At 60.7% G+C, this 26,196-nt stretch overlaps 2 protein-coding genes across 2 annotated transcripts; one reads left to right on the top strand and one right to left on the bottom strand.

Moving 5' to 3' along the window:
* The first annotated feature begins 1,967 nt into the window (after positions 1-1,967).
* RTP5 (receptor transporter protein 5 (putative)) lies at positions 1,968-12,732 on the top strand. Its single transcript, XM_052638109.1, is given in 6 exon segments — positions 1,968-2,119; positions 3,374-3,484; positions 4,056-4,312; positions 4,370-5,138; positions 5,182-5,506; positions 12,634-12,732. Coding segments are annotated over 6 exon segments (1,713 nt in total).
* Positions 12,733-23,274: 10,542 nt separating this feature from the next.
* Positions 23,275-25,469, bottom strand: FAM240C (family with sequence similarity 240 member C). Its single transcript, XM_052638275.1, has 2 exons — positions 25,324-25,469; positions 23,275-23,404 (listed from the first exon to the last, which is right to left on the bottom strand). The coding sequence occupies exons 1-2, from the start codon at positions 25,467-25,469 to the stop codon at positions 23,275-23,277; spliced, it is 276 nt and encodes a 91-aa protein (XP_052494235.1).
* Positions 25,470-26,196: the final 727 nt, after the last annotated feature.

Consider the following 26,196-nt stretch of genomic DNA (forward strand, 5'->3'; position numbering starts at 1 on the left):
GGACAGGGAAGCCTGGCGTGCTGTGGTCCGTGGGGTCACCAAGAGTTGGACACGACTGAGTGACTGAACAACATCAAAGATAACAGTGACTGCCAGAAGTTCCTTTCTCCTTAAAGAAGAAACCCAGGGGTGCGTGACCCTGAAGTGCTATCAGGGCTCCGACGGCCCTCAAGGACCCAGGTCTCTCCTTGCTCCTTCCTCAGCAGTGGCTTCTATCTGCAAGGTCGCCTCGTCGTCTAAGGTGGCTGCAGGAGTACCAGCCATCATGTCGCCATCTCTGCACTGGTGCGCAGAGGAGGTGAAAGCGGAGTGGGAAAATTAGGACCCTCCCCGGTTACCTGGTCCAATGTTATGGAACCTGCCCTGAGGCACCTCCCAATACTTTCCTGCTCTATCTCACTCTCACACTTAGCTGCAAGGCAGACAGAGGTCACTCCATTGAAAGAGAGTTTGTTGAGAAACAAGCCACTTGACAGGGTCAGCTGTGGGCTGGACACAGACGAGGGAGAAAAATGGGAAGAAACTGTTCGGCATGCGGGGTAGAGACAGAGTTGTGGGTGGGAGCCCCCTGTGGAGCTGAGCGGGCCTCATGCAGAGAGCACTCCCTGGTCAAAGGGCACATCAGGTTTGCATGTTGGAATTTCTGGGTGGCTCGGGGAGTGGACAGGCTGCAGGAACACCCAGCCTGTGAGGCCCGCTCCCAGCAGAGTGGGCGCAGCGACTCCGCAGCCTGGAGACAGCTGTCTGGCAGGTGATGTGGCCCTTGGGGATGGGGGCACAGAGCAGGCGGCCTGTCTGTGTGGACAGGCCCAGGGTGGGGAGGGGGGTCAGTGGCCCAGGCGCGGAGCCCAGGACCTCATTCTGGGAGGGGCCTGTGGAGGAGGCCAGCTCTGTGCCAGGAGCTGCCACAGCCTGGGGGAGTGCCTCTTCCCGTTGCCTGTGGGCCCTGGGGGCTCACTGGCCACTGAGCACAGGCCCTCCCAGCCGACGTCTCTGTCTCCCTCGCTTGGCCGGAGCCTTTTCATCCTGTCAACACGTGCCCCTGTGTCAGGGCCTGGGCCCGCGGAGGAGGCTGCTGCCTTGGCTTTCTGGGTGCAGGCCCCTCCCCACCCCGCCTGACCAGCGGTGGTTCTGTCCTTGAGCCCGGCCACCTGCCACACCGTCACCAGGCCCTGACCTGCTGTAGTGAGGTCTGCACACAGGACGGGGCAAGGTCACAGGCCGCGGGCTCCTCTTCCAGGAGGCTCCCTGGTGTCCCCGATGGGCTGCCCCGGCGGGAAAGGATGGGCTCCGGGGGCTGAGGGCATTTGGACATGTATGGGGGCCTGGCTCCTTCAGGTGCTGAGCTAAGAGCTTAGAGGCATTCGTGAAGCTGTGCATTGACTGTGTTTAAGGTATTTTAACATGAAGGTGACTTTCTAGCAAATAAAAAGTTTGGAGAAAAGTAATGGGAAAATTCATGATACATGTTCAGCAAAGTTCCTCACAGCTTTGCTCGTGATGGCAAACTTGGCATCGAGTTCAAGGATCAAGGCCAGGTAGGCAGACTGCACCCCAGCTGCGGACCGGGCGACGCCAGACGTGCAGAAGCACGGGTCCCGCGGCGTGCCGGGGGAGAGGAGCAAGACTGCTGGCGAGGTGCTCCGTGTGATTCCCTGCAGGCACCGGAGACGTGTGGACGTCAGCCCCACAGCGGGGACAATGGGCAACTTTTATCATCGTGAATGTCGTCCTTTTTATTTATCTGTTTCCAATTTTTCCTAAAACGAAAATCCACTGCTTGCGTAATAAAAAATACGTAAGGGATCGGAAGAAGAGGCCCATTTCTCATTTCTCTGAGACAAACCCAGTTGCCATGGAGACTCGGTGGTTGTCAAGGTGGCGATTGGCCAATGCTGGAGGCGGGTGGGTGCTGCCTGGAGCCCAAGCCGGCGCAGCCCTCAGACCGCACTGCGGACCCAAACAGCATGGACGGGGCGGACGTGTGGGCCAAGACTTTGGCCCAGCTGATGGCCCAGGCGAAGCCCCAGGACAGCTGGGAGCTGGTCCCCCAGGAGAACCTGGCCTCAGGGCACCTGGACCGCAGTGGTTTCCAGTACCGGCTTCGGGGGCTCTCGAGGTGCAGCTGGGGGGCCTCCTGTGGGGTCCCGGGAGGCGGAGTGGGGGGGGCGAAGTTGTCTCGCCACCAACCAGTGCTGGGTGTGGCCTTGGCCTTGAGGGAGGCAGGAGCAGGCGTGTGGGTGGGCGGGCCGGGAGCTCCCTGTCCCTTCTGGGCAGCGGGGGTGTTGGGGGAGCAGTATGTCCGTCACTTGCGCGCGGGCAAGCTGAGTCCCTGCCTGCTGGGCACCTCCAGGCCAGTCGGCGGCCCGGCCCAGGAGAGGCTGGTGGGAGCAGGGATGGCCGCCGGCCTGTGGCAGACCTTGTTCACCGCAGCATCTCCTCGTTTCCATGGCAGCACTGACAGCTGGAGCAGGCTGGGTCTCTGCCTTGCCCTGCAGAGGTCCTGAGCGCAGGGACCTGGAGGGCTTGGGCCCAAGAAGGAGGAGGCGGTCCTGGCACGGGCTGTGGCCGAGCGGGGGCCACGTCGGGAGCCCCGAGGACCGTGGGTCCCCACGCAAGCCGTGCCCTGCCTCATGAGGACAGCCAGCGTCAGACAAGCAGCCACGGGCCAGACTGGTTGCGGGGTCTTCCAGGGGCCAGCTGGGAGGGCGCCGGTGGGAGAGGGGTCCGTGTGGACCCCGTGGGCAGCTGTCCTTTGACACGGATGCCCCTGCTCCCCAGCGTCTGAAGCGCCGGGGGTCAGGAGTGCGGTGAGAGGCTGGCTTTCCCAGGTGTCAGCAAGTGACAGCATCGGAGGCTCCTTCCCACCCATAACTGTCCCCTGGGGGAGCCGCTGCACACGGGCTGGACGAGCACCCTGAGCACTGGCTGGTGTTTGGTTTCCATAGACACAGACACGCCAGCTGGTGGGACAGCCACTAGTACAGACCCACGTCTCCACGTCCAGCCATGATGCGCCGCTTAATTAACACATACAGGAGGAAGTTCTGTCCCAAGGACACCATGCGTGTCCAGGAGCTCCCCAGCCATGCATGGCCAGAGGCTGCATGCAGGGGTGTGGGGGGTGGAAAGCCCACCATCAGGGGAAAGTCCGATGGATCGGCCGGAGAATCACTCTGTTGGAGAGATGGGGACACAGAGCTTGGCCCCTGGAGCAGCACCGTTGCACATGAAGGCTGGACACGCAGTCCCGGTGCGCTGGCCCAGGGCCACAGGGCCACCCAGCCTCCCAGCCACCCCTCACGTCCAGTTCTCCCTGCACCCCCCATGGCCCCTCTCCTGGGGGACGGGGGTCCCCAGGCCCTTTCTGCAGCCCCCTGCCCTACCCCCTGGGAACCACAGATGGCCCTCCCTCCCGTGGGGTCCTGGTGGTGTCTCCTAGGGGCGCTGAGGCCCGCATCGCTGGGACAGAGCAGCAGCAGAGGTAGCACTGAGCCTGGAGGGGCCCAGGCAGCGCGCTTGGCCACCCGGGCCGTGCCGGGCCAAGGGATGGAAGGCGTCTGCTTGGGCTCCGCAGGCTGGGGGGCCTCGGGGGCGCGCACACGCGGTGGGGGTGGGGTGCGCACGGGCTGTGGGGCCTCGGGTGCGCACGGACTGGGGCCTCGAGGGCGCGCACACACGGTGGGGGCGGTGCGCACGGGCTGTGGGGCCTCCGGGGCACGCACAGGCTGTGGCCTCGGGGACGTGCACCAGCTGGGGCCTCGAGGGCGCGCACGGGCTGGGGCCTCGGGGGCGCGCACGGGCTGTGGGGCCTCCGGGGTGCGCATGGGCTGGGGCCTTGAGGGTGCGCACGGGCTGTGGGGCCTCGAGGGCGCGCACGGGCTGTGGGGCCTCCGGGGCGCGCACGGGCTGTGGCCTCGATGGCGCGCACGGGCCGTGGCCTCGGGGACGTGCATGGGCTGGGGCCTCGAGGGTGTTCACGGGCTGTGGGGTCTCGGGGGCGCGCAGGGCAGGCTCGGGCCGAGCCCTCGCCCACCAGCCTCTCTCCTCCGCAGGCTCCAGTGTGGCCGCTGCCAGTGGGGCTGGGCCTCGGCCCACGTGCACGTGCTCTTCCACCTGTGGTGGGACGAGGCCGGCCGGCACGGGCTGGTCAAGATGCGGGTCTGGGGCCAGCAGTGCCGGCTGTGCCCGCCCGGCGGGGCCGAGTGCCGCGTCAGCTTGCTGAACGTGCGGCTCTTCCTGGGCAAGCTGGTGCGGTTCATCGCGCACAAGTGCTACGCGGAGGGTCCCGAGGTCTGCTTCGGCGAGGGCTGTGAGGCCTGCGCCCCGGGGGTCTGCTTCTTCCAGCAGCCGCCTGACCCCGCCTGAGGGCCCGAGGGCAGGAGCGCCGGTAGTGTCAAGGGCAGGTTCACCCTGTACTCCAGCGGCGAAGAGGAGGCCGCCCCCGCCGCCAGCAGGCAGCTGTGCACGCTGGGCCGCGGGCTGCTGGTCGACCGTCTGCGGGGCTGCACCCCCGACGCCATCGCCGTTCCCCTGTACGTGGCCGACTTCATCAGGAGCCCCATCGCCGAGGGCAGGGACTTCTGTGGCCGGGCCGAGGAGGTCATCACCATCCCCTTCTCCCTCGGGCGCAGGGCCCGGGGGCTGGCGGCTGAGCCCTCAGGCGGCCAGCACGTCACCGGCAGGGGCTGCCTCCACCTGCCCGCTAGCTCCAAGGCCACGTCCAAGGGCAGACGCTTCCCGGTGAACATCAAAGCCCCCGTCTTCCACGGCAAGGGGCTCCTCCTCAGCGGCGCGAAGGCAACCACAGGCTTCATCTACAAAGGGCTCGGCTGCGTCTCCGAACCTGACGAGGACGGGGACGAGGGCGAGGGCGAGGTTGAGAATGCCGACTGGGGTGCCCTGTCCAGCAGCACCAGGCTCGTCCCGGTCAGAGGCAGCCCGCGGCCCATGACCTACATCGTCGGCCTCATGGACAGTGGGGAGGGCTCGGTCACCTTTCCCTCCTCCTTGGCCGACGTGCTCCTGGAAGACGCTGATGCGTTCGACCTGGTGTATGGCTCCCTCACTTTCCCGTTCATGTTCGCCTATGAGGGCGGAGTGGCGGCCTCCTCTGCCAGCGGCCCTGAAGACAAAGGGCAGGTGGCTGGCGGCGGTGGCCCCCCTGCCACGGGCCGTGAGCCCCTCCCCCGGGGCCGACGCGGGCGGCTGGGCACCCCTGGGCGAGGGCTCCGTCACATTCCCCTTCTCTGTCTTTAGCATCATCCAAAGCAAGAGTTCTGGGCGCAAGGCCAGGGGCCCTAGAGGCAACGGCCCGGCGCCCCGGGGCTCGTCCAAGAAGCGGAAGCAGCCAGGGCCCTGGGCATCCAGGTTCTGCCCCCCCGCCGCCCGGGGATGAGGGCTTCTGCTTCGAGCCTCCGAAGAGGCCTGGGTCTGGGTCTCGCTGGCCGTCTGCGTCCTCTGGATAAGGCATCTGTGCACGCTCAGCCCCGACCGCTCCCCGTGGGTATGAAGGGCGGTGCCTCCCGTCGTTCCCCTGGGGCCCCCCTCCAGGGGGGCTGCCCGGGCGCCCGGCGAGCAGCGACCCCCGCCCCGGCTCCCCTGCTTGCGTGTTCCATCTCCATCGTGAGTCCTGGTGTCGGGGGAGCTCACGCCATGACCATCCCCCGAGCTGACCGTGTGTGTCCCAGGCGCTCTGTATGTGTCGCACTCTAATAAAATAAGAGTTAAGAGGCAGCAGACACATGGTCTCCCGCTGAGCTGGGGTGTGCAGGGGAGGGTGGTGGGGCACAGCGGCCAGCCGACCCCCGGGGTCCTGGTCCCCCAGTGACCCTTTCCTGCGGTGCCATCAGATCTCTGGACGTGACGCTCGGGCCGGTTCAGCACAAGCTGCGGAGGGTGGGGAGACCAGCACCACCTCCTCAGGAAGATGAAAGCCCCTCTGGGTGTGGTTGGAGAGCCCCCCACCCAGGGAAGATGAAAGCCCCCCTGGGTGTGGTTGGAGAGCCCCCCCACCCCAGGAGCTGAGGAGGCACCCTCCCCGAGTGAGGGGCAGCGGATCACCCAGCATTTTACCAGATTTTGTTCATGGTTCCCGGGACATCTTCATCCACAGCACTTTTCAAGAAGTGCCATCCGCTCGAGGTTCCCTGTGTCTACACCCTGGATTCTCATCTTCATGGCCCAGGATCCAGTTCTAAGGGGCAGGGGTGTTGGGCCATGTGGGTCCCAGGCATCAAGGGATGACCGTGGGCAGCTGGGCGGGGTCACCCTGTCCCTCCCCTCACACAGACTGGCCCCAGGGCCCTGGGGTCCGAGACTTGGCTCCCCGGTTGGATGGGAGGTTTGGGAAGGCTTGCCTCATAAGGAAGGGTAGGTGGCCAGACTCTCTGCTGCAGGGCCCTCTGTCCACAGGGCCAGGGTGGATCTGGGAGATTAGACCTCAGGCTGACTCCAGGTGAGGGGGAAGGATGGGGAGGGGTCCCCACAGAGGGGCTGCCTGGACGGAGGGACAGGGGTGGGATTTGACGTCAGCATCCTGCCCAGAGGGACCCTATATGACACCAGAGCGCGGAAGGCTCCAGGCCACGTGGACGGCCACACGGCACCGGACCCGAGGCCTGACACTCACACAGCTGAGCAGAGCCGGCCAGAGCACCGTGGCCAGGCCCCCGCCATCTCTGACACACCAACCACTGGAACAGGACACAACTCCAGGGTTCTGTCTACACTGGGTGAGACCTCAGTCCTAGGGCAGGACCCACCGTCCCACCCTCACAGTTCTGTCTACACTGGGGAGACCCCTCCTCTAGGGCAGGATGCACCGCCCCCCTCCCCAGGAAGCAGCTGTTGAGGGGCTGTGGTGCCCATAGCGGTCCCCTCTGTCTTCAGACCTGTGGCCTCCCCTGGGGCAGCCCCCACTGAAGTGCTGGTCACCGCACCATTTCCAGCTTCTAGATAAACTGAAATTGTTTCTGAGATGCAAAGCTGTCCCTGGATGGCTCAGACCAGACAGGGCCGCAGCAGAGAACTTGAGGGCTGGCCGCCGTCCCTGCAAATTCAACGAGCTTCCCTCTGGGCACCTGACTTAGGGGCTCGAGGCCCAGTCACCCTTGGTCCCGAGGGTCTGCGGCCGCTGCCTCTGGACCACCCCCTCCAGGGCAAGGGGCTCACATTGGCGCCCGGCTTCTGGGGTCTCCCGATGGTCATCCAGGCCCCCAGGCCTGCAGTGACCTTGCCCCACCCCGACACTACTGGCCCGCGCTGTCGCCACGGTCCTGGGCATGCTGGACCCACAGAGACGCGTGTGCCCCCAGCCCTGCGGCCGCACCGGGACCTCTGCTCTGCCCTTCCCGCGGCCGCCGCCCCGGGAATGCAGAGAAGGGGCTGTGGTCCCCTTACAGACCCTGGGCCTTCAGCGCCCCTCGCCCTGGCAACCGGCCAAGAGGAGTGTCCCCTCGGGTGTGACCGCACAAGAGCACCGGAGCCGAGAGCGCGGGGACCCCAGGGCCCTCCAGCGGGGTTGGGGGGACGCAGCATCACGGACGGCAGGGATCCAGCCCGCGCCGAGCTCTCCGCATCCGCGGCCTCTCGGCTGCACTACGGCCCCGCCCCGAGCCCGGCGGCCCCACCCCCGCCTCCTGCCCCCAGCGCCAGCCCCTCCCCCAGCGCCGGCCCCTCCCCCAGCTCGGCCGCCCCCCGAGCCCGGCCGCCGCGCGGTCCTGCGCGCCCTCGTGTGGCCGCCAGCGGAAAGCGCAACTCTGTGATGCCGGGAAGGTACTTGCTCAGTCGTGTCTGACTCTTTGGGACCCCATGGACTGCAGCACACCAGGCCTCCCTGTCCACCGGCAACTCCCGGAGTCCACCCAAACCCATGTCCCTTAAGTCGGTGATGCCATCCAACCATCTCATCCTCTGTCGTCCCCTTCTCCTCCTGTCCTCAGTCTTTCCCAGGATCAGGGTCTTTTTCCAATCAGTCAGTTCTTCGCAACAGGTGGCCAAAGTATTGCAGCTTCAGCTTCAATATCAGTCCTTCCAAAGAATATTCAGGGTTTATTTCCTATAGGATGGACTGGTTAGATCTCCTTACAGTCCAAGGGACTCTCAAGAGTCCTCTCCAGCACCACAGTTCAAAAGCATCCATTCTCTGGCACTCAGCTTTCTTCACAGTCCAGCTCTCACATCCATGCATGACAACTGGAAAAACCATAGCCTTAAGACGGACCTTTGTTGGCAAAGTAATGTCTCTGCTTTTTAGCATGCTGTCTAGGTTGGTCATAGCTCTTTTCCAAGGAGCAAGCGTCTTTTAATTTTATGGCTGCAGTCACCATCTGCAGTGATTTTGGAGCCCAGAAAAATAGTCTGCCACTGTTTCCATCCCCCACCCCCCTTCTATCTCCCATGAATAATGGGACTGGATGCCATCATCTTAGTTTTTTGAATGTTGAGTTTTAAGCCAGCTTTTTCATTCTCTTCTTTCAACCTCATCAAGGTGAGTTCCACTATTCCTCTTTACTTTCTGCCATAAGGGTGGTGTCATCTGCATAACTGAGGTTATTGCTATTTCTCCAGGCAATCTTGATTCCAGCTTGTGCTTCATCCAGCTTGGAATTTTGCATGATGTACTCTGCATATACGTTAAATAAGCAGAGTGACGACATATAGCCTTCATGCACTCCTTTTCCTATTTTGAACCAGTGTGTTGTTCTATATCCGATTCTAACTATTGCTTTGTGACCCACATACAGATTTCTCAGGAGGCAGGTAAGGTGGTCTGGTATTCCCATCTCTTTAAGAATTTTTTCACAGTTTGCTGTGATCCACATAGTGAAAGGCTTTAGTGTAGTCAATGACGCAGAAATAGATGTTTTTCTGGAATTCCCTTGCTTTCTCTATGATCCAGTGGATGTTGGCAATAGGCTCTCTGGTTCCTCTGCCTTTTCTAAACCCAGCTTGTACATCTTGAAGTTCTTGGCTCACATACTGCTGAAGCCTAGATCGAAGGATTTTAAGCATTACTTTGCTAGCATGTGAAATGAGTGCAATTGTAAGGTAGTTTGAATATTCTTTGGCATTGCTCTTCTTTGGGAATGTGATGAAAACTGACCTTTTCCAGTCCTGTGGCCACTGCTGAGTTTTCCAAATTTGCTGGCATGTTGACTGCAGCATTTTAACAGCATCAACTTTTAGGATTTGAAATAACTCAGCTGGAATTCCAGAAGGCACTGCTGTTATTTAACTGTTTACTGTTCAGTCAGCAGGTTCCTTAAAACCCAACAAACTCCACCCATTGTCAGTATCACCAGCATTAATTTTCATGAATAATATTGTTTTTTAGTTGCATCTGACTCTTGTGACCCTACGGATTGAAACCTGCAGGCTCCTCTGTTCATGGGATTCTCTCAGCAAGAATACCGGAGTGAGTCGCCGTTTCCTCCTCTAGGGGATCTTCCCGACCCAGGGATCAAACCCGCGTCTCCTGCCTGGCAGGGGGATTTTTTACCACTCAACAAAGAGGTAAGCCCTCATGATAATTAAATTTCAGCTAATTATTTAATAATTCATTCAGAATTGGTTCAGGAACAGGAGGAGAGCCAGTGCACTTCGCCCCCCAGTACAGAGGCATGAGGGTTCTCTAGTGCAAGGTCAGGGCAGCCTCAGGCCGCAGACCCCAGTTAAAACCCCAGGGAGTCAGGGACTCACACCCAGGACAGCCTGCACCCGCCCCTGTGCAGAGTAAGCCACCAGGTTGGGCCCAGTCAAATATCGCAGAGCAATCAATAGCTGCTTTTGTCTAGAAAGCCGCAGAGAGGCCTAAACGCAGATATGTTTTAAATGTAATTACTGTTAATTCATCCGAAGTTGGGGGAATCAAGGTGTGAACAGTTCCTTGATTTCTTGCCCTCTAGGGAGAGGCCACAGGACACAGCAAGGGGCACACAAAGCCCCCCTCTCCTCAGGCTGTGTGGGCAGGTTCGGAGGGCCACACGCAGGCAGGGGGCTTGGTTAGCTGGTGACCAGGAGTGTCTGTGCCCCTCCTGAGCACGGGTGGGGTGGAGCGTGTGGGTGATCCTCCCATAGATGAGGGCTGGGGAGGGTGATCTGGGGGATCTCCTGTCTCAGGACCTGCCCTGCAGGGAGCCGGTGGGTGGCTGGAAGATTAGAGGACAGGCTTTCTGTCCGGGCGCCGCCCTCTCAGTGTGTGCAGAGCAGCTGCAGCAGCTCGCCCTCCCCAGGAGAGCCTTCCTTCCTGGGCCGGTGGGCCATGAGGACCCTGACTCACTTCATGCGTGTGCACCTGGATGTGTAAGCTCACCAACGGGTGATAGGACGCGCAGCTCTGTCTCAAAAGCGGATGTACGTGAGCTTTCACTTCTAACATCGGAACCGTCCTCAGCTTCCCGAAGGTCTGTCTCTGGGGTTACAATCCTGAGCTTGGCTAGAATGACGTTTTCTCTTTCTTTCTTGGTTAACTATGGATTAATTTTCATTGACAATTAGGAACACGTCTGTTTCATAGTCCACATGTTCTCATCAGCCAGGCAGTCTGGCATTGGTTTCTAGAAAGTCTAACAGCTCTGGTCAGAACCGGGCTGGTGAGTATGGGGTCCCTCTGCCACGTGGCCTTGAGTGGACTGGGCGGGACAGATGGCTTTTCCAGGAATTATCATCCAGATTTTCCAGTCTCTGAGGGCTGGGCTTGCTCCCGGGGCCCTCCCAAGAACCACGCGTTCGGTGTGTGCAATTTGAACCGCTCCGTCCCTTTTCACTATGAAAGGCAAACGAATAACCCTGACTCCCGGGAACAAGGGCTCAGAACTGCTTCCGCCGTCTGCTCCCGGACGCTGCTGGGGCATCTGCTGAAGTCTCTTCTCTGGGTTATCATGCGGTATGCTTACCTCTAGATTAAACAAAATGGGATTTGGGGTGTAGTCTTGGAGATATTGGGGGTTCAGTTCCAGACTGCGATAAACTGAGTCACATGAGTTTTGTGGTTTCCTAGTGCAAATAAAAAGTGTGTGTACACCATAGTGTTGTCTATTAAGTGTGCAATAACATTGTGTCTAAAAAAATGTACAAACCTTAATTAAAAAGCACTTTTTTGCTAAAAAATGCTAACCAGCGTCTGAGCCTGCTCTGCGGGTGGAGGGTCTGGCCTTGATGTTGCTGGCTGCCTACGGATCAGGGTGGCTCTTGCTGAAGACTGGGGTTTTAGAGCTGGACGACAGTCAGCATTGCCTCCCTGACGGACTTCTTTCACCAACGCTTTCTCTGTAGAAAGGGAAACCGCTGTAGCCGTTGACCCGCAGGAGAACTTCCTCCACGGTTGGAGCCCGTCCTCTCCAGCCCCTGCTGCTCTGTCTGCAGAGCGCAGGCACAGTGGATTTTCCGTGACCCTTGAGCCCCTAGGATTTCCAGGTGGCAAATGAGCGCTGGCTTCAGCTCCACGCCACGGGCTGTATTAGCCCCTAATGAGAGTCCGCCTGTCCTTTGAAGGCTGAAGCCAGGCCTTGTCTTCTCCTCGCTGTGAGAGTCCTAGATGGCGTCTTCCTCCAGTGGAAGGCTGTTTACGCCACATTAAAATCTGTCGTTCACGTGCCGCCCTCCCGAGGTCTCAGCTGGAGCTTCTGGGAACCCGCTGCGGTCCCTATGGCTGCGCTCGCTACTTGCCTTGCCCTTCTCTGTCATGGAGACGCTTCTTTCCTTCCACCTCGTGAACCAGCTTCTGCTGCTTCACACTTCCCTCCTGCAGCTTCCTCGCTTCTCTCAGCTCTCGCAGACTCGAGGAGAGCTGGGGCCTTCTTGAGATTAGGCTTTGGTCAAAGGTGCTGCCGTCCATGAGGGTGCAAAGACTTGGCGATGGAACAGCAACAGAGGGAACGTTGCGGCTGGTCCGACCTGTCCAGACCGCCGCGCCCCCCTCCAGACGCTCGTCTGCACGCGGAGCAGCGCCCTCACTTGCCTCTGTGCTCACAGCCCGGCTACCCCTCTGGTGCAGGACGCCTCATTCTCACCATGTCTCAGGTTTCCACGTGCCTTCCTCACTGAGCCTCTCCGTGTCCAAGTTCCGATGTGAAGTGCAGAACTGTGACTCCCCTTCACTCAAGCACGTGGAGGTTTTTCGGGCTGGCAGATTGGCCTGGTTTCAATATTGTTTAGTCTCAGGGGAAAGGGAAGCCCAGGGAGGGGGACAGAGGAGGGAATGGCTGGGGGGGGAGTCAGAGCGTACGCAGTTTGTGGACTGAGGTTGCCTCTGATACGGATGCAGTTTGTAACTGAATTATGTTACTAATATAAACAATTAAAACAGTGACAGCAAAGATCCCGGTCCCAGAGCACCGTGACCAATGGAGCAAGGATGAAGCAGGTGCGCTCGCAAGCATGATGGGAATGCGACACGCACAGTGGGCACGACACGCACAGTGGGCACGACACGCACAGTGGGCAGACGCTGCTGGCCAACGGCCCCGACAGAGGTGCTGGTTCAGGGTCCCCACAAGCCCTCACTCTGTAAACGTGCAGCACCTGTGAAGCACAGATGACCTCTGCCAGTTACTCTTGAGAGGACACGTCTGCTCACCAAGTAGCCGAGTCTGCCTGCCTGTTTCCTGGGGCTTTTCACTCCCATCCCAGCACGAGCGCCACCTGGAGCCCCGGCTAGCTGCAGGGGACATAGAGGAGGAGGGCATGTGTGTCCTTCAAGCCCAAGTACACCACGAGCGAGACCTCTGAGATGCTTACTCTAGGAGAGGAGGAGAGCGGAGCACACGGAGGGAAGCGGGAGCCGGGACCCCCGGGCGCCGCCGCCGCCCGGGTACTTCCGCGCCTCCTCCCTTTCTCCTCCCGTGCCCACCCTGGGCGACACCCCAGGGAGCAGACCACCCTCCCGAGGGTCCCCCGGGACTCAGGGACGTGTGAGCCCGGGGGGACTGTGCACCCCAGGGACCTGGGGTGGGACCTGGGGCAGCTCTGCTGGGCCAGGTCCCTCTCCTTGCCGAGTGTGTGGCAAGGAAAGGTGGGAGCTCCCTCCACACAGGACGTGGGGGCCTGACTTGCCTGGGGCTCTGCCCGCCCTCAGGCCCCCCCGAGGGGGTTGGTGGGGGGTCTGGGGCCCACACACCGCACATCTGGCTGCGGCAGCTATGCCCCCTGACCTCAGCGGAGGGTCCACGGCGCTGCCGGCTCCCTGGGGTCCAGGTGAGCCGACTGCCAACCCAGCCTGAGGCCACGGCTGAGCCCTTCTGCCTTGGAGGGGTCTTGGGGGCCCGGGGCAGGAGCTGGAGCTGGAGACGGGGGCAGGTAGCAGGCGGGCAGACCCTGCGATCTCTGCGCTCTGGCCGCCGTCCCCAGAGGCGCCCTGGCCCCCCCACTCCCAGGGCGTCGCCTGCAGGGGCCCCGGCACCCCTGGCTCCAGGCCCCTGCTCGGGGTAGGAGGGCGGGGAGAGCCGCGGCCGAGCCCCTGGGGGTCAGGAGCAGGCGCAGCTGCTGCCCCCGTGGGGTGGACTCGGGGAGGGCCCTGCGCCCGGGAGCGCGGGCCGGGCCGTGGGTCCCGCGTCGCGGGGCCCCCACGGGGCGGCCTCGGCCGGTGTGGGGCCGCCGGGGCGGGGCTCGGCCGCGGCCCCTCCCCTCAGGGTGTCCCTGGCCCGCGGGGGTGGCGCGCGTGTGCCGCCCACCGGGGCTGCCCCCGCTCGGCGCGCGGGGCGGGCCCACTCCCGGGAGGCTGGGGTCTCTGGCTGCCGGGCCCTCGGCCGCCGCGGGCGCACCTGACGGGGCTCGGGGGCCGGCGGAGAGGCTGGGCAGCGACTGGGGGCCGCAGGCCTCGCCTCCCCCCCGACCACACTCGCCACCCGCTTCCCGCTCCTTGCTTTGGACCCGGGCTCCCGCCCCCAGCCCGCAGGAATCACTCACAGCGGCCGCCAGCACTTCCCGGGTTTGGGCAGTGCCAGGCTCTTTATTGCTGCTAATTTTTCTTTAGTTTTTGAAAGGAGTCTCGAGCCACCAAAACAGGGCGCGGCTTAACCACCGGAAGCCGGTTCAGGGCTTCTATTGCGCGGCCCGCGGGCACTGGGCCCCTCGCCTTCTCATTGATCTCTCGGCCTTCCGGCTGTGCCTCGCGGGCGGCTCTGTCGGCAGGCATTCACGACGAGCCTTAAGCCTCTGTCTGCTGCCGTCTCACACAGTTCAGAGCCGCAGGGCAGTGTGACTCCAAGTGTGTGTCACGCCTATAAACTCGGCGCCACACGGCAGCTCCCAGGCCGGTTCCGGAAGCGGATGCTGGGAGGAGTTTGGGCGGCTCGGGGGAGGGGAGGCTCAGGATTTGCTGGAGACACACCGGGAGAGGGCTGGAGACAGCAGAGTTGGGCAGGATGGGGGCCCCCTGCGGCTGCCTCGGAAAGGCACCCCCTCGCTCCAGAGTCACGGGCTCGTCTCTGCCCGCCTGCTCACTCCCCTTCGGCTCGAGGCGCCTTGTTGGACAAGCCCCTCAGTGTTTTTTCCAAGTGGTCCCCGGGGGTTGGGCATTGATCTTCCTTTATTTTGCCTTCTGTTCCGTGGTGGGATGATTCCAATTCCTCTCCCTTCGGGCTCTCTTGCCTTTATCTGAAGTTAAGCCTATCAGTGCAGTTTTTATTTCAGACGTTGTGCTGTTTCCGTGGCGACTTTCGCTTGTGTTTGTCTCTGCTGGGGCCTTCCGAGGCTGCCTCTGTCCACCGTCTTCCGGGGGCGTAGAGGGGTAAGGCCCCTCCCGTCAGGATGAGGCTCTGCTAACAGAACCCAGGGAGGCATGAGACACCCTTGGTGGGCACCCTGCGACAGTGCCTGAGGTCTCAGGATGATCTGGGCCTGCTCCGGGGGCCTCTCCAGCGATGCCCGGCCTTTTTAGGTATCATTCTGCCAGTGTCTTTCAAACCTGCAGCCGCGAGAAGCCCAGCCTGCACACATTGGCTGGGAGGGATTGGAGAAGACATGGCTGCAGGTGGGGGACTCGGGGGGGTGGGGGGTAGGCTGCGGCCTTAGTGCAGGGGGGCCTTAGTGCAAGGGGGGCCTCAGTGCAGGGGGGCCCTCAGTGTAGGGCTGGGGCCTTAGTGCAGTGAGGGGGGCCTTAGTGCAGTGAGGGGGGCCTTAGTGCAGTGAAGGGGGCCTCAGTGCAGGGCCAGGGCCTCAGTGCAGGGATGGCCTTAGTGTGGGGGGGCCTCAGCGCAGGGGGCCTCAGCGCAGGGGGGCCTCAGCGCAGGGCTGGGCCTGGGGCAAGTTGCACAGCTGGACTCACACGCACTGGCGTTGGCCGACTAGACCCTCTGAGGGTGATGAACCCACGTGGGCTGAGAAGCAGAGTCAGCCCCTCCCATGGGGTCTGTGAAGGCTGTTCCTCCCATGCCGGCTGGGGGTCCTGACCCAGGCTCCTGTCCCTTGTCCTGGCCGCTCTGTTCTCTGCCTTCTTGTCCACAGACGGTGCTGCCCCAAGTGGGGCTGCTTTGCTAGAGGTCCCTGAGTACCCCCCACGTAGCACCCTGGTTCCCCGACCCTGGTTGAAACTAACCTGCGAGAGTCCTGGGGGGAGGGCAGGGCTTTGTTCTGGGTCCGTGCAGGGAGGTGGGCTGTGTCTTTACACAGACACCCCCTACCTGGTGTTCGGAGCCTCAGCCCTGTTTGATCAAGTTCCAGCTTCTCTGCTTTTCCCTGTCTCCTGTCCTCGGCGCCGCCGTGAAGGGCTCTGTTGCATCTCATGGTGGGTGGGGGGCAGGTAGGCCCTCGGGACAGGGGAGGAGGGGTCTGTGCAGGTGGAGAGGGGTCCCTTGTGCTCGTGCTGCGGGAGAGGGCTGGGCTGAACCCGAGGGGAGGGTGCGGGAGGCTTGCCCGCCTGCCTGAGGGTCTCTGGCCCATTGTATCCTCTCCCGTTTGCATGTAGGAATAATCACTGTTGTTTATGGATTTTATGAAGTGAAGTGAAAGTTGCTCAGTCATGTCTGACTCTTTGCAACCCCAGGGACTAGTCCATGGAATTATCAAGTCCATGGAATTATCCTTCTCCAGGGAATCTTCCCGACCCAGGGATGGAACCCAGGTCTCCCTCATTGCAGGCGGATTCTTTACCAGCTGAGCCACCAGGGAAGCCCGGGGGTTTTCTGAGACGTGCTTTTAATCGATTGCCCGTGAAGGGTGAAGTGTGTGTGACACAGGCCTTGCCACCACTGATGCGCCCGCAGCCCTGCGGCCTCCGGGGAGGGGTGTCCAGGAGCTGAATCAGACCGGCGCGGCCTCCCCTGTGTCCTCAGCAGGCATGCGGACATGCGGGCAGCCCCACGGCAAGAATAGTGAAGTGGGTTGCCACTTCCTTCTCCAGAGGATCTTCCTGACCCAGGAATTGAACCCGGCTCTCCTGCGTTGCAAGCAAATGCTTTACCTTCTGAGCCTAAGCTATGTTAGTGAAACTATGTATTTGCTTTAGAATCTGCCTTTCTTCAAATGGGTTCTGCCTAAGACTAACCTTTTTCTCAAACCTTGAGTTGATAGTGGCTCAGCAAACCAGTGTGTGTTACTCATGGAACTGTTAAGCTATTTTAATGAAACTAAGTATTTGCTTGGAAATCTGCCTGTCTTCAAGATACATGTCAATTGTTTTATGGCTGAAGATGACTCCCCTTGTGCCATTCTATATCTCAAAATGCATGTTGTGGGAGAGGGACCCAGGGCAACTGTTTCAGTCTTGAGGTGTTTCATTTATCTGACTAGCAGCTTGCTGCTGCTGCTGCTGCTAAGTCGCTTCAGTCGTGGCCGACTCTGTGCAACCCCATAGACAGCAGCCCACCAGGCTTCCCCGTCCCTGGGATTCTCCAGACAAGAATACTGGAGTGGGTTGCCATGCCTTGCTAAAAACTAGCAAGGGGACACTCTTTCTGTCCGCTTCTGATGACTATCTCAGAAGCTTTCTCTATCTCTTTTATACTTCAACAAAACTTTGCTACACAAAAGCTCCGAGTTATTAAGCCTCGTCTCTGGCCCCAGATCCAAACCGTCTCCTCTGGAGGTCACCAGTCCTGGCTCAGCTCATGGCTCATGGCCGAAACCTTTCACCTCCCACTTTTTCCCCGCTTTATTGAGATATAATTAATATAGCAGGTTGTGTAAGCTTGCGGTGGTGATTTGATGCGTGCACATGTCATGAAATGATTCCACAGTAAGGTTAGCTACCATCCCCATCATCTCACATAGGTACTTTTTTTTTTTTTTGTGGGGATAGCATTTAAGACCCACTCTCTCCACAGCTCCCAAGCACATGGTGTGGTCCTGTAAGTAGAGTCCCCAGGCTGGGTGTCAGTCCCAGAGGTTCTGAACTTAGAGCCAGAATTTATGTCCTTGGCCAACATGTCCCTGCTCCCCCACCCCCAGCAGCGGGCAACGCCGTCGACTCTCTGTGCCCTTTCCCACCCGATCCGCACGCGAGTGAGGCCCTAGGGCGTCCGTCTTTCTCTAGCTGGCTTTGCCGTAGTTGTGCAGTCTCTCAGTCGCGTCCGACTCTTTGTGACCCCGTGGACGGCAGCATTGCAGGCTTCCCTGTCCTTCACCCTCTCCTGGAGTTTGCTCAAACTCGTGTCCATTGAGTTGGTGGCGCCATCCAACCATCTCCCCCTCTGTCTGGCTTATTTCAGTTTAATGTTGTGAAGGTCCAGCCCTGTCATCACAAATGGCAGGATTTCCTTCTCGTGGCTGGAGAGTTTGCATGTATATATACCCATCTTCGCTGCCCATCCATCTGCCTACAGACCCTTCGCTGTTCTGTGAATGGTGCTGCGGTACGCACAGGTGCAGGCATCCCTCTGAGCCAGTCAGCGGCACCCCCCTACAAGGACCCAGGTGCTGACGCTGGTCCTTCTGGAATGAGGCCCGTCTCAAGACCCCTGACTTAACTCCTTCTGAGAGGTCACTGGGTGTGCAGGCCACATGCTCACAGGCTTTGGGATTAGGACGTGGACACCGAGGTGGGCACCGTCCCGCTGACCACGGCATGGATCAGGGGGCCTGAGTGTTCTGCACAGAGTCTCTGTCTCCCCAGGAGAGAAAAGCCTGCTTACTGTGCCGGGTTGCGTCCTGGACCACAGCCTTCTCTCCATGGGGACCACTCGGCTGCAGCCCAGCCCTGTCGCTCACTGCTCCCTGGGTGGGGCCAGGGCGGGGCTGCCCCCCCTGCCCCGACCCCACAGACTCTCGTCCTCTGCACAAGGGTGAGGCCTGCCCCTTCTCCTCACCCGGACATGTCCACAGATGCCCCTCGGGGTCTGGCCGAGGCCCCCGTCTCCCCTGCCCAGTCCTGCCAACCTCTTGCCTTCCAGGGCCGCCTGGCAAGCACCCTGGACCCCACTCTGATGGCCCCCTGTCTGCCCCTGGGGCCTGCTGCCAAGGCCTTGGGACCCATTCCCTCCCAGGAACGGGGGCCCCACAAGGGCTCGCCCTGGGCTGGGGTCCCAGGGGGTTGCTGGTGGGGGAGGGCCACGTGGGTCAGCGGCTGCTGTGGGTTCGGGTGGCTGGATGGAGCCCATCAGTCAGAGGCCGGCCTCCCTCCTCCGGCCTGGGCGGAGGGGCCCACGGACCGCTCAGCTGTCCCAGGCGTGGGTCAGGGTCCCCCAGGGAGGAGAGGGACGGCAGAGCCCAGTGGACAACACTCGAGACCGGGGACGCCAGAGCCCTGGGTGGGAGAAGTCCGTTGCCCCCACCGGGACCCGGTGCTCACCTCCCGGGGGCAGCGTGTCCCTTCAGACGGGCAGTCTCCCTGCCCTAAGCCTTTTCTATTGGGATGAAATTCATGCTCAGAAAGCGTGCGCCCCCAGGGCCCAGCTGAGGACTGTGTGTCCTGTAAACTCCACCCAAACCAGGCCCGGGGTGTCCCCACCCCACGTGGCCCCCGGGCTTCTTGGCGCTGGTTCCCTGCCCAGAGCGGACCAAGGTCCCACTTCCGCCAGGAATGGCTGTGCCCTTTCTGGGGTGTCACCAATGTCACCTGCAGGATGGGCGCGTCTTTGTCACACCCCTGCCTCCTTCCACCACACCTGCTGTCTTCGAGGTTCACCCACATTGATACACATATGAACAGTTTGCTCCTTTTTATTTCTACTATTTTACTGTTGGATGTACCACGATTTGCGTATTCATTTTTTGTTCTGGGGCAGCTCTGGTGAATACCAGTTTAGGACCTTTTGTTGTTCCAGAAAGCCAGGGACATTTCAAAGATTAATGGAGTTCCATCAAAAAGAAGCTGGTCTGAAAAGGATCTCACTGGTCAGATCGGGAAAAGTGTTGCTCAGGGTTGATTGACTGCATCCAGTTTACATAAGCCTACGGATCTGTGGCGATGCGCAAGCGAGAGAAATCAGGAGAAGGGACATAGGGATATAGTGCAGAAGTTAAGGTGACTCTTTCTTTTGACTATTGATGTCAAAGGGACAATGTGACACTTCCCTGCTTTCTGCTCCCACTAGAGTCAGTCTAAGTGAATCACTCCAGTCGTGAGGAAGACCCACTTGAAAAAGGGACGCTGTCTAGTGAGCATGGAAGGGGTGACAGATTAGCGTGTCCCCAGTGTCAGCTGCTGGAAGTGACCCCTGGGACAAGGTGGGGGTTTGTGATCAGACCTTCAGAGGGGTGACTGCTGGGGGCCTGGGCTTCAGGCATTGGGGGGGGGGGGTGCGTCTCCTGGATGCTGGCGGGTGTAGACTCAGTCTCACTCAGAGGGCGCCCAGGTGCTGGTTTTGGTGGCAGGCCATCCAGCCCCCATGTTTAGCTCAAGCCCTCTGCGCCCTTAGAGAGAGCTTCCGTCTTTGAGGAATAAGACAGGACGGGTGAGCAGAGCAGTGAGGGCGGTCGGCCAGGGGACAGTCCCCAAGGCACTGATTTTCTCAAGAGCTGCGGGAGGGGACCTATATGATGTGAGTCTTGATCACACAAACCTGCTCTCGTAGGAACCGGGGACAGTTGAAAAGGGACTTGGCATTAGCTGGTGTTCAAGAGTCTTTATACTTTTCTGTTAAGTACAGTAACTTAATTTTGGCTAGCCTGGGAAATGCTCTTATTTTTAAAGATGAATGCTGAGGAGAGACACGGCACACACTGGCCACCTCTAGGAGGCCTTCCTCCTATAACTGGCCCTGCTCTTGGTTTGCCAGGTCCCAGCATCAACGCCCCATCCGGGAGACCCTCCTTCAGGAAGCCCCCAGGGTGCCACTCAGGGATCTAAAAGGCAAAGGGCCCCGTGTGAGCGCTTCTTTTCCCAAGTCGACAGCCCCTCAAACCCTCACCTGCATTTCCGGGTCCAAACAGCTCTGAAAAGCACAAGTTTTCTTTGTAACTCACGTGGCAGCAAGACCCTGTCGTGTTCTACTGAGAGGAAGTGGTAGGAAGATGACCATGTTATCAGGGGGTTTCTGGGCTGAGGGTTGTGGTCTTGCCAGAATGGGGTACGTTCCGAGTACCCCCCAGGCCGGGCAAGGAGCCCAGGGACGAGGACCAAACCCAGGGACGAGGACCAGCCCGGCGGAGGGAGGCCCGGGCCCCGGAGCTGTGCCTGGCAGTCCCTCAGCTCCCGACCCGACTCAGCTCTGGAGGACGAGCAGCCATGGATGCCGGGCCACAGTGACTATTCAGTGTGCGGTTCTGCTCAACATCGTTGAATCCGGCAAACCCTTCCATGGTTTAGCAGACCGAAGCTCAGTTAGCTAGCGGGCCTCGTCCCGCTGTGTACGGATAAGTCAGAGCCGAGCAGCCATACTGCTTTGGAGAGAGCTGACCACCCGGTGCAGGGGCCCAGCTCTCTGAGGGCGGCAGGAGCCACACAGACCCCCCTGCAGCGGGCGTCGGCCCCCACACGACGGCAGACGAGCCCCGACTCCGACTCCGGGCCGCCCCTGGAGTCCAGGCATTTGGGGGACCCCCAGCCCTTGGGCCGCATGGCCTTCCTCAGCCGCTCCAGGTCCTGGGGGAGGGCGAGGGCTTGTGGACGTAAGAGACTCTGTGTGTCTCCTCCAAGCTCTGCCCCCATTTCTGTGTGTCTCAAAATCTCCTCCAGAAAAAAAAAGAGTAGGTGTTTGAAATCCAGCCCCTAAATATGCTCTGCACACTTGGAAAATTGCAAAACGGCAGGGCGAGAGCAGGGCTCGGGCTCGGTCCGAGCGCCCAGGTGGGGCCCCGCCCCCTCCCGCGGTCCCCGCCCCCTCCCGCGGTCCCCGCCCCCTCCCGCGGTCCCCGCCCCCTCCCGCGGTCCCCGCCCCCTCCCGCGGTCCCCGCCCCCTCCCGCGGTCCCCGCCCCCTCCCGCGGTCCCCGCCCCCTCCCGCGGTCCCCGCCCCCTCCCGCGGTCCCCGCCCCCTCCCGCGGTCCCCGCCCCCTCCCGCGGTCCCCGCCCGGCCTGAAGCACCCTCCGGTCTCTGGGGTAGCTCAGCTTTGCCCGGACAAAGATCAGTGACGGAGAAGCTGCGGCTGGTAAAGGGCCTTGTCTCTATGCCACCCTGGCTTCTGCCACGAGGAGGAAGGTCAGCGGGTCACTGCAGCGTGGCGGGCCCTGAGGATGGGGTTCAGGACCAACACGCCCATCCCCCAGACGGTCCAAGCAGACGTCTCTCTTTATCCGTGTTGACAGCGTGGAGCTCTAAGCACATCATCAGATGAAATTACCCTGGAGCAGCTTGGGGCTTTTCGAGTCTTAGTGACGGACTTCTATTCTCCAGCTATTTTTAGGGCTGTTAGTCACCACATTCCCCGCGTGCTCATCAGTGGAATGGCCTGAGTCACGAGCTCTGATGGACAGCTTGCAGGGTGGCCCAGGAAGGTGTGTTTGCAGGTTGGTGTTGCGTGGGCCTTCTCCGGGCCCCCTCCACTGGGCCATTTGGCGAGTCAAGCACCCGTGTTTGTGTCAGGTTCTGGACCTTTTCTGCTGGATATTCGCTTCTGGTCCAGTCTACTGTGGACAGCTCTGGAAATGCCGTGGATGCCACGTGGCCATTTGTGTTGGCATTTTTTCCTTTGGCTAAGTCTCTGGAGAAGCTCCCACAACCCCTCCCTCCTTGTCAACTGGATCGGGGGTCAGAACAAAACAGAACCCAAACCCAGCTGGAGTTATGGAGTCCAAAGCTGTACTGTTCACTACACAGCAGCCCAGTAAATGGGGAGATGAGCTGTGGCGCAGAGCAGCAACTTTACTCAGAAAGCCAGCAGACAGAGACAAGGGCGGGCCAGAGTCCCGAAGAGTGTCTCGGCCGACTTAGACTTCAGGATCCTTTCATACTGAAAGCGGAGGGGGTTTGGCTGCTTGTGGTGAACTTCTTGCTATGGGACTCCTTTGTTCTTGCAGCTGCCCATGTAGGTCAGGTCACGATGTTCCTGTAAACCTCCAAGGGGAAAATGTTATCCTCTGTTCTGCAACTTTTTATCTCTGTATGAATGAGAAAGTATTATGCCTGAAAAGGTCAGAGCCTTGAGACTGGGCTGACCTGTGTATTTCAAGTCATAGCCAACATTGCTAACTCATAGCAAAGGCGCTCCAACACAAAGGTTAAAGACCTGAGGTGGAGTCAGATCTGTCCTCCCCGTCACACGATCTGCAGAGACGGCACAGCCGGGCCCCAGCCCCCTTCCAGGAGTCCCGTCCTGCCAGTGAGGGGCCGTGGAGGCTCCCACTGAGGGTCGTGTGGAGGGGACGCAGCCCTGGCGGGCCTCTGGTTGGCTCCCGGTCCTCCTGTCTCAGCCCGGCCTCTGCTGCGGGCTCAAGCCCCCTGCTCATCCGGGGGCCTGGGGAGGTCACAGCCCCCACTGGGGGGACAGGCAGGGGCGACACTGAAACATTGAGTCCCAGCCCTATCGGCCTCTGCGGCCTCTGGAGATTGTGCCTCCAAACTCAAGTGAGGAAGAGGCTGCGTCGCTTCCTGAGATGACGCGGTGGTGAGTGAGGACTTTGAAGGGACTTGGGGAGCACACGGCTTTACACAGCTTCACGCTGGGGACTGTCCTTAGGCTGAGCTTTTGCAGACATTTTGATCAAAGGTGAACTAACTTGTGTTCACATTTGCCCAAGTCCCCACAGTCCGGCGATTTCTTTCTAACTTACTGGAGGTTACATGTTCGCTTTTAGTGTGTGTGCATTTTACAGATATGAAGAGAAATGAGCACGAAACATCCACTCATCTGAGATTTTATTGGGCGCTTACATCATGCTAGCGACGCAAAACCACGGGGTGGGGGGGGGTGCTGGGCTGCCGCCAGGGCGGCGCTTGCAGGCCGCGGGGAGCGCGCGCTCAGGCCTTTGGCTGGTCCCCGGAGCGCAGGGCGGGGGTGCCCGGCGGGGCTGGCCGCGGGGGCGCCTCCTGGGAGCTCTGCAGCATCTGGTTCCTCCTCTCCAGCTGCCGAGCCCAGTCGTCGCGGAGCCTGGGGGCAGCCGTTTGGGTTCAGTGAGGACCCGGCACACCGGGCTGCCCGAGGCTCAAGGCCCAGTGCCCGCCCCATCTCCGAGGGCCCCACTTGCCCGCCAGGAAGGGCCCTGTGGGCTCCTCTCAGAGGGGAAAGCGCAGCCGGGGGCAGGCCTGTCCCTGCAGGACCAGAGGCCAGGACGCAGTGCCCTGGTCGGCCTGCCCCAGCCAGTGCCCCAGGCGGCCCCTCGGGTGCCCGCTTCCCAGGACAGGGGCCTGTGGTGGGGACCACAGCACGATACCCAGTGGTGACCCGGGGTTGACAGGCCCGCCAAGAGCTCAGGCCCCCGTAGACTGAACATGCCCTTGGGCCCCATGTGAGCACGGGGCTTGGGTTGCAGGGAGCAGGCTGGGATGGCAGCCTGGCCTGGACCCACCTCCGGGGCTGCTGGGCAAACTGGTGGGAAGTGCCCACACAGGGAGGAGGGCGCCTTCCCCAAGCCAGCGGATAGGCCGGGACAGCCCTGACTGCCTGGGGAGGAGGGTGGAGTTGCTGCCGCCCAGGGCCGGGGCTGGGGGCGGGCTGAGGCCACATCACCATGTTTCCCCTGACAGGTGAGGCTGTCAGCCCCGCCCAGGGCCTCAGTGACCAGCGAGGCAGTGCTGACCCGCAGCCTGCTTCTGGGACCTTCCCTCATGGGCTGAGACCCAGAATGTCCTGGGCCTGATGGCACATGAAGGACAGGGAGGAGGCCACGGAGACCCAGCAGGGATCCTGGGCCAGGAGCCCTTCAGATGAAGGTTCTGTGCCAGGACCTCCACCCCAGGAGGCCAGGTGAGGATGGTGACCAGCTCTGGGGGCCACACGGTGTGGACAGGAGGCGCCGCAGCCGCACACCTGTGCTGAGTGGCCAGAAGCACTGGATGGGGGTGTGCAGCATGGCAACCAGACCTCTGGCCACTGGCCGGGTCAGTACCAAGGCTGAGCCCTCCACAGTAGCCAAGAATCCACCTTTCCAGCCTAGCTCACAGGGCAGCAGCTGCTGGTGCTATTTGGGGACTAAGGTTGGGCTCACTTTGGAAGTTTCTGGCCATCTGAGACTTTGTCTTGGTGCAAATTATGTGCTAACATTCCCTCTTAACTGTCCACTGCTCAGGGTCACCTAGGACACACCCCTCAGCACCCACAGGCCCCTGAGTCCATTCAGAAAGAAAGTGGAGTTGGCTTTGAGTCTGTAAGTCAAGTACATGTGTGACAAGGAGCAGGATGGACTTGCTGATTGATTGCATCCAGTAGGAGCAAATGTCAGAAAACAGATAAAGTCAGATGAACTCTGCAGGGCAACTTCCTACAGGGCTCTCAGGAGATTGGGAATGAAGGGATGGGGTGATGGAGGGAAGGGTGATGGAGGGAAGGGGTGATGGAGGGAAGGGGTGATGGAGGGATGGGGTGATGGAGGGATGGGGTGACGGAGGGAAGGGGTGATGGAGGGAAGGGTGATGGAGGGATGGGGTGATGGGAGGATGGAGTGATGGAGGGAAGGGTGACGGAGGGATGGGGTGATAGAGGGATAAGGTGATGGAGGGATGGGGTGATAGAGGGATAAGGTGATGGAGGCATGGGGTGATGGAGGGATAAGGTGATGGAGGCATGGGTGATGGAGGGAAGGGGTGATGGAGGGAAGGGGTGATGGAAGGGTGATGGAGGGATGGGCGAGGGAGGGATGGGGTGTTCTTCTCTACCACTGCTGAACAGTGATGTGATGCTGCAGCTGAGTTGGCATGGTTGGTGCTCAGTGGTTCCTACCTGCCCCTCAGGCAACACTAGTCTGGGGTGGGAAGCGGGTGGTGGTGGGGTCTGTGGACCTACATCCTGAAGGCTGGCAGCCCCAGTACACGTGTGTCTCTGTGCCCTCAGGTTGCTGGCACCGAGCTCACCTGTCCAGGGCGCTCCTGCGGATCCTCATGTCCTCCTTTTGCAGTTGTTCCATGTGAAGCTCGATTTTTTTCTCCCAAAACGTCTTCAGCACATCGGTGTCATAGGTTACCCTTCTGTGGCGCTTCGTGCTGTAGCTTCTGCTCATGATCTGGATAAAGCAGAATGTGCAGACCTGCCATGCTGTGCGGTGCTGGTCTGAGAGCTCATGAAACCGGCCCCTTTCCGATAAGAAGGCGGCTCCGCCCCAGATGTTTCCCTCGCCCCCTTGCACCTTCCTGGGGGTCGGCCTGTCAGCGGCTCACAGCACATTCAGACCAGCGGCCTTGCCGCCTTCTGGACCGGTTTCCTGGATTAGGGGAAGTAGCAGCTGATGGTAAATCTCATTTGGGGCCTTTGGGCATTTGGCAACTTAAGTGACAGCGACTCTTCTCTGCTTCTCATGTGGGTGATTTGAGGCAGAGATGGCCGGGGGTGTGTGGTACCCACACAGTGGCCGCCCTGGTTGAGCCCCGAGTGGCTGCTCTGGGCTGAGCTGTGTGTCTGACCCCAGGACGGCAGAGCACGATGGAAGTGACTAAGGCTAGGTGAGGTCACCAGGGGCCCTGACCCGGAGGACCAGTGTCCTTACAGGGAGGAGGTCAGGACACAGACTGCAGAGGGACGCCCTGCGAGGACCCGGGACCCGCCAATGGGTGAGGCCTCAAGGAAAGCTGTCCTGCCCACATCTGGGTCTTGAGTTTCACCTCCAGGATGGCACACATCACCTTCTGTTGAGAGTCTGTGGTGCCTCCCAGCTCATCACGGTGCTCACCGTGTCTCCAGCGTCCTGATGTCCGCCCTGCACACCCACCCCTACACGCCTTGTTCTGACG

This window comes from Budorcas taxicolor, chromosome 3, assembly GCF_023091745.1.
Source record: "Budorcas taxicolor isolate Tak-1 chromosome 3, Takin1.1, whole genome shotgun sequence".
NCBI classification, from domain to species: domain Eukaryota; kingdom Metazoa; phylum Chordata; class Mammalia; order Artiodactyla; family Bovidae; genus Budorcas; species Budorcas taxicolor.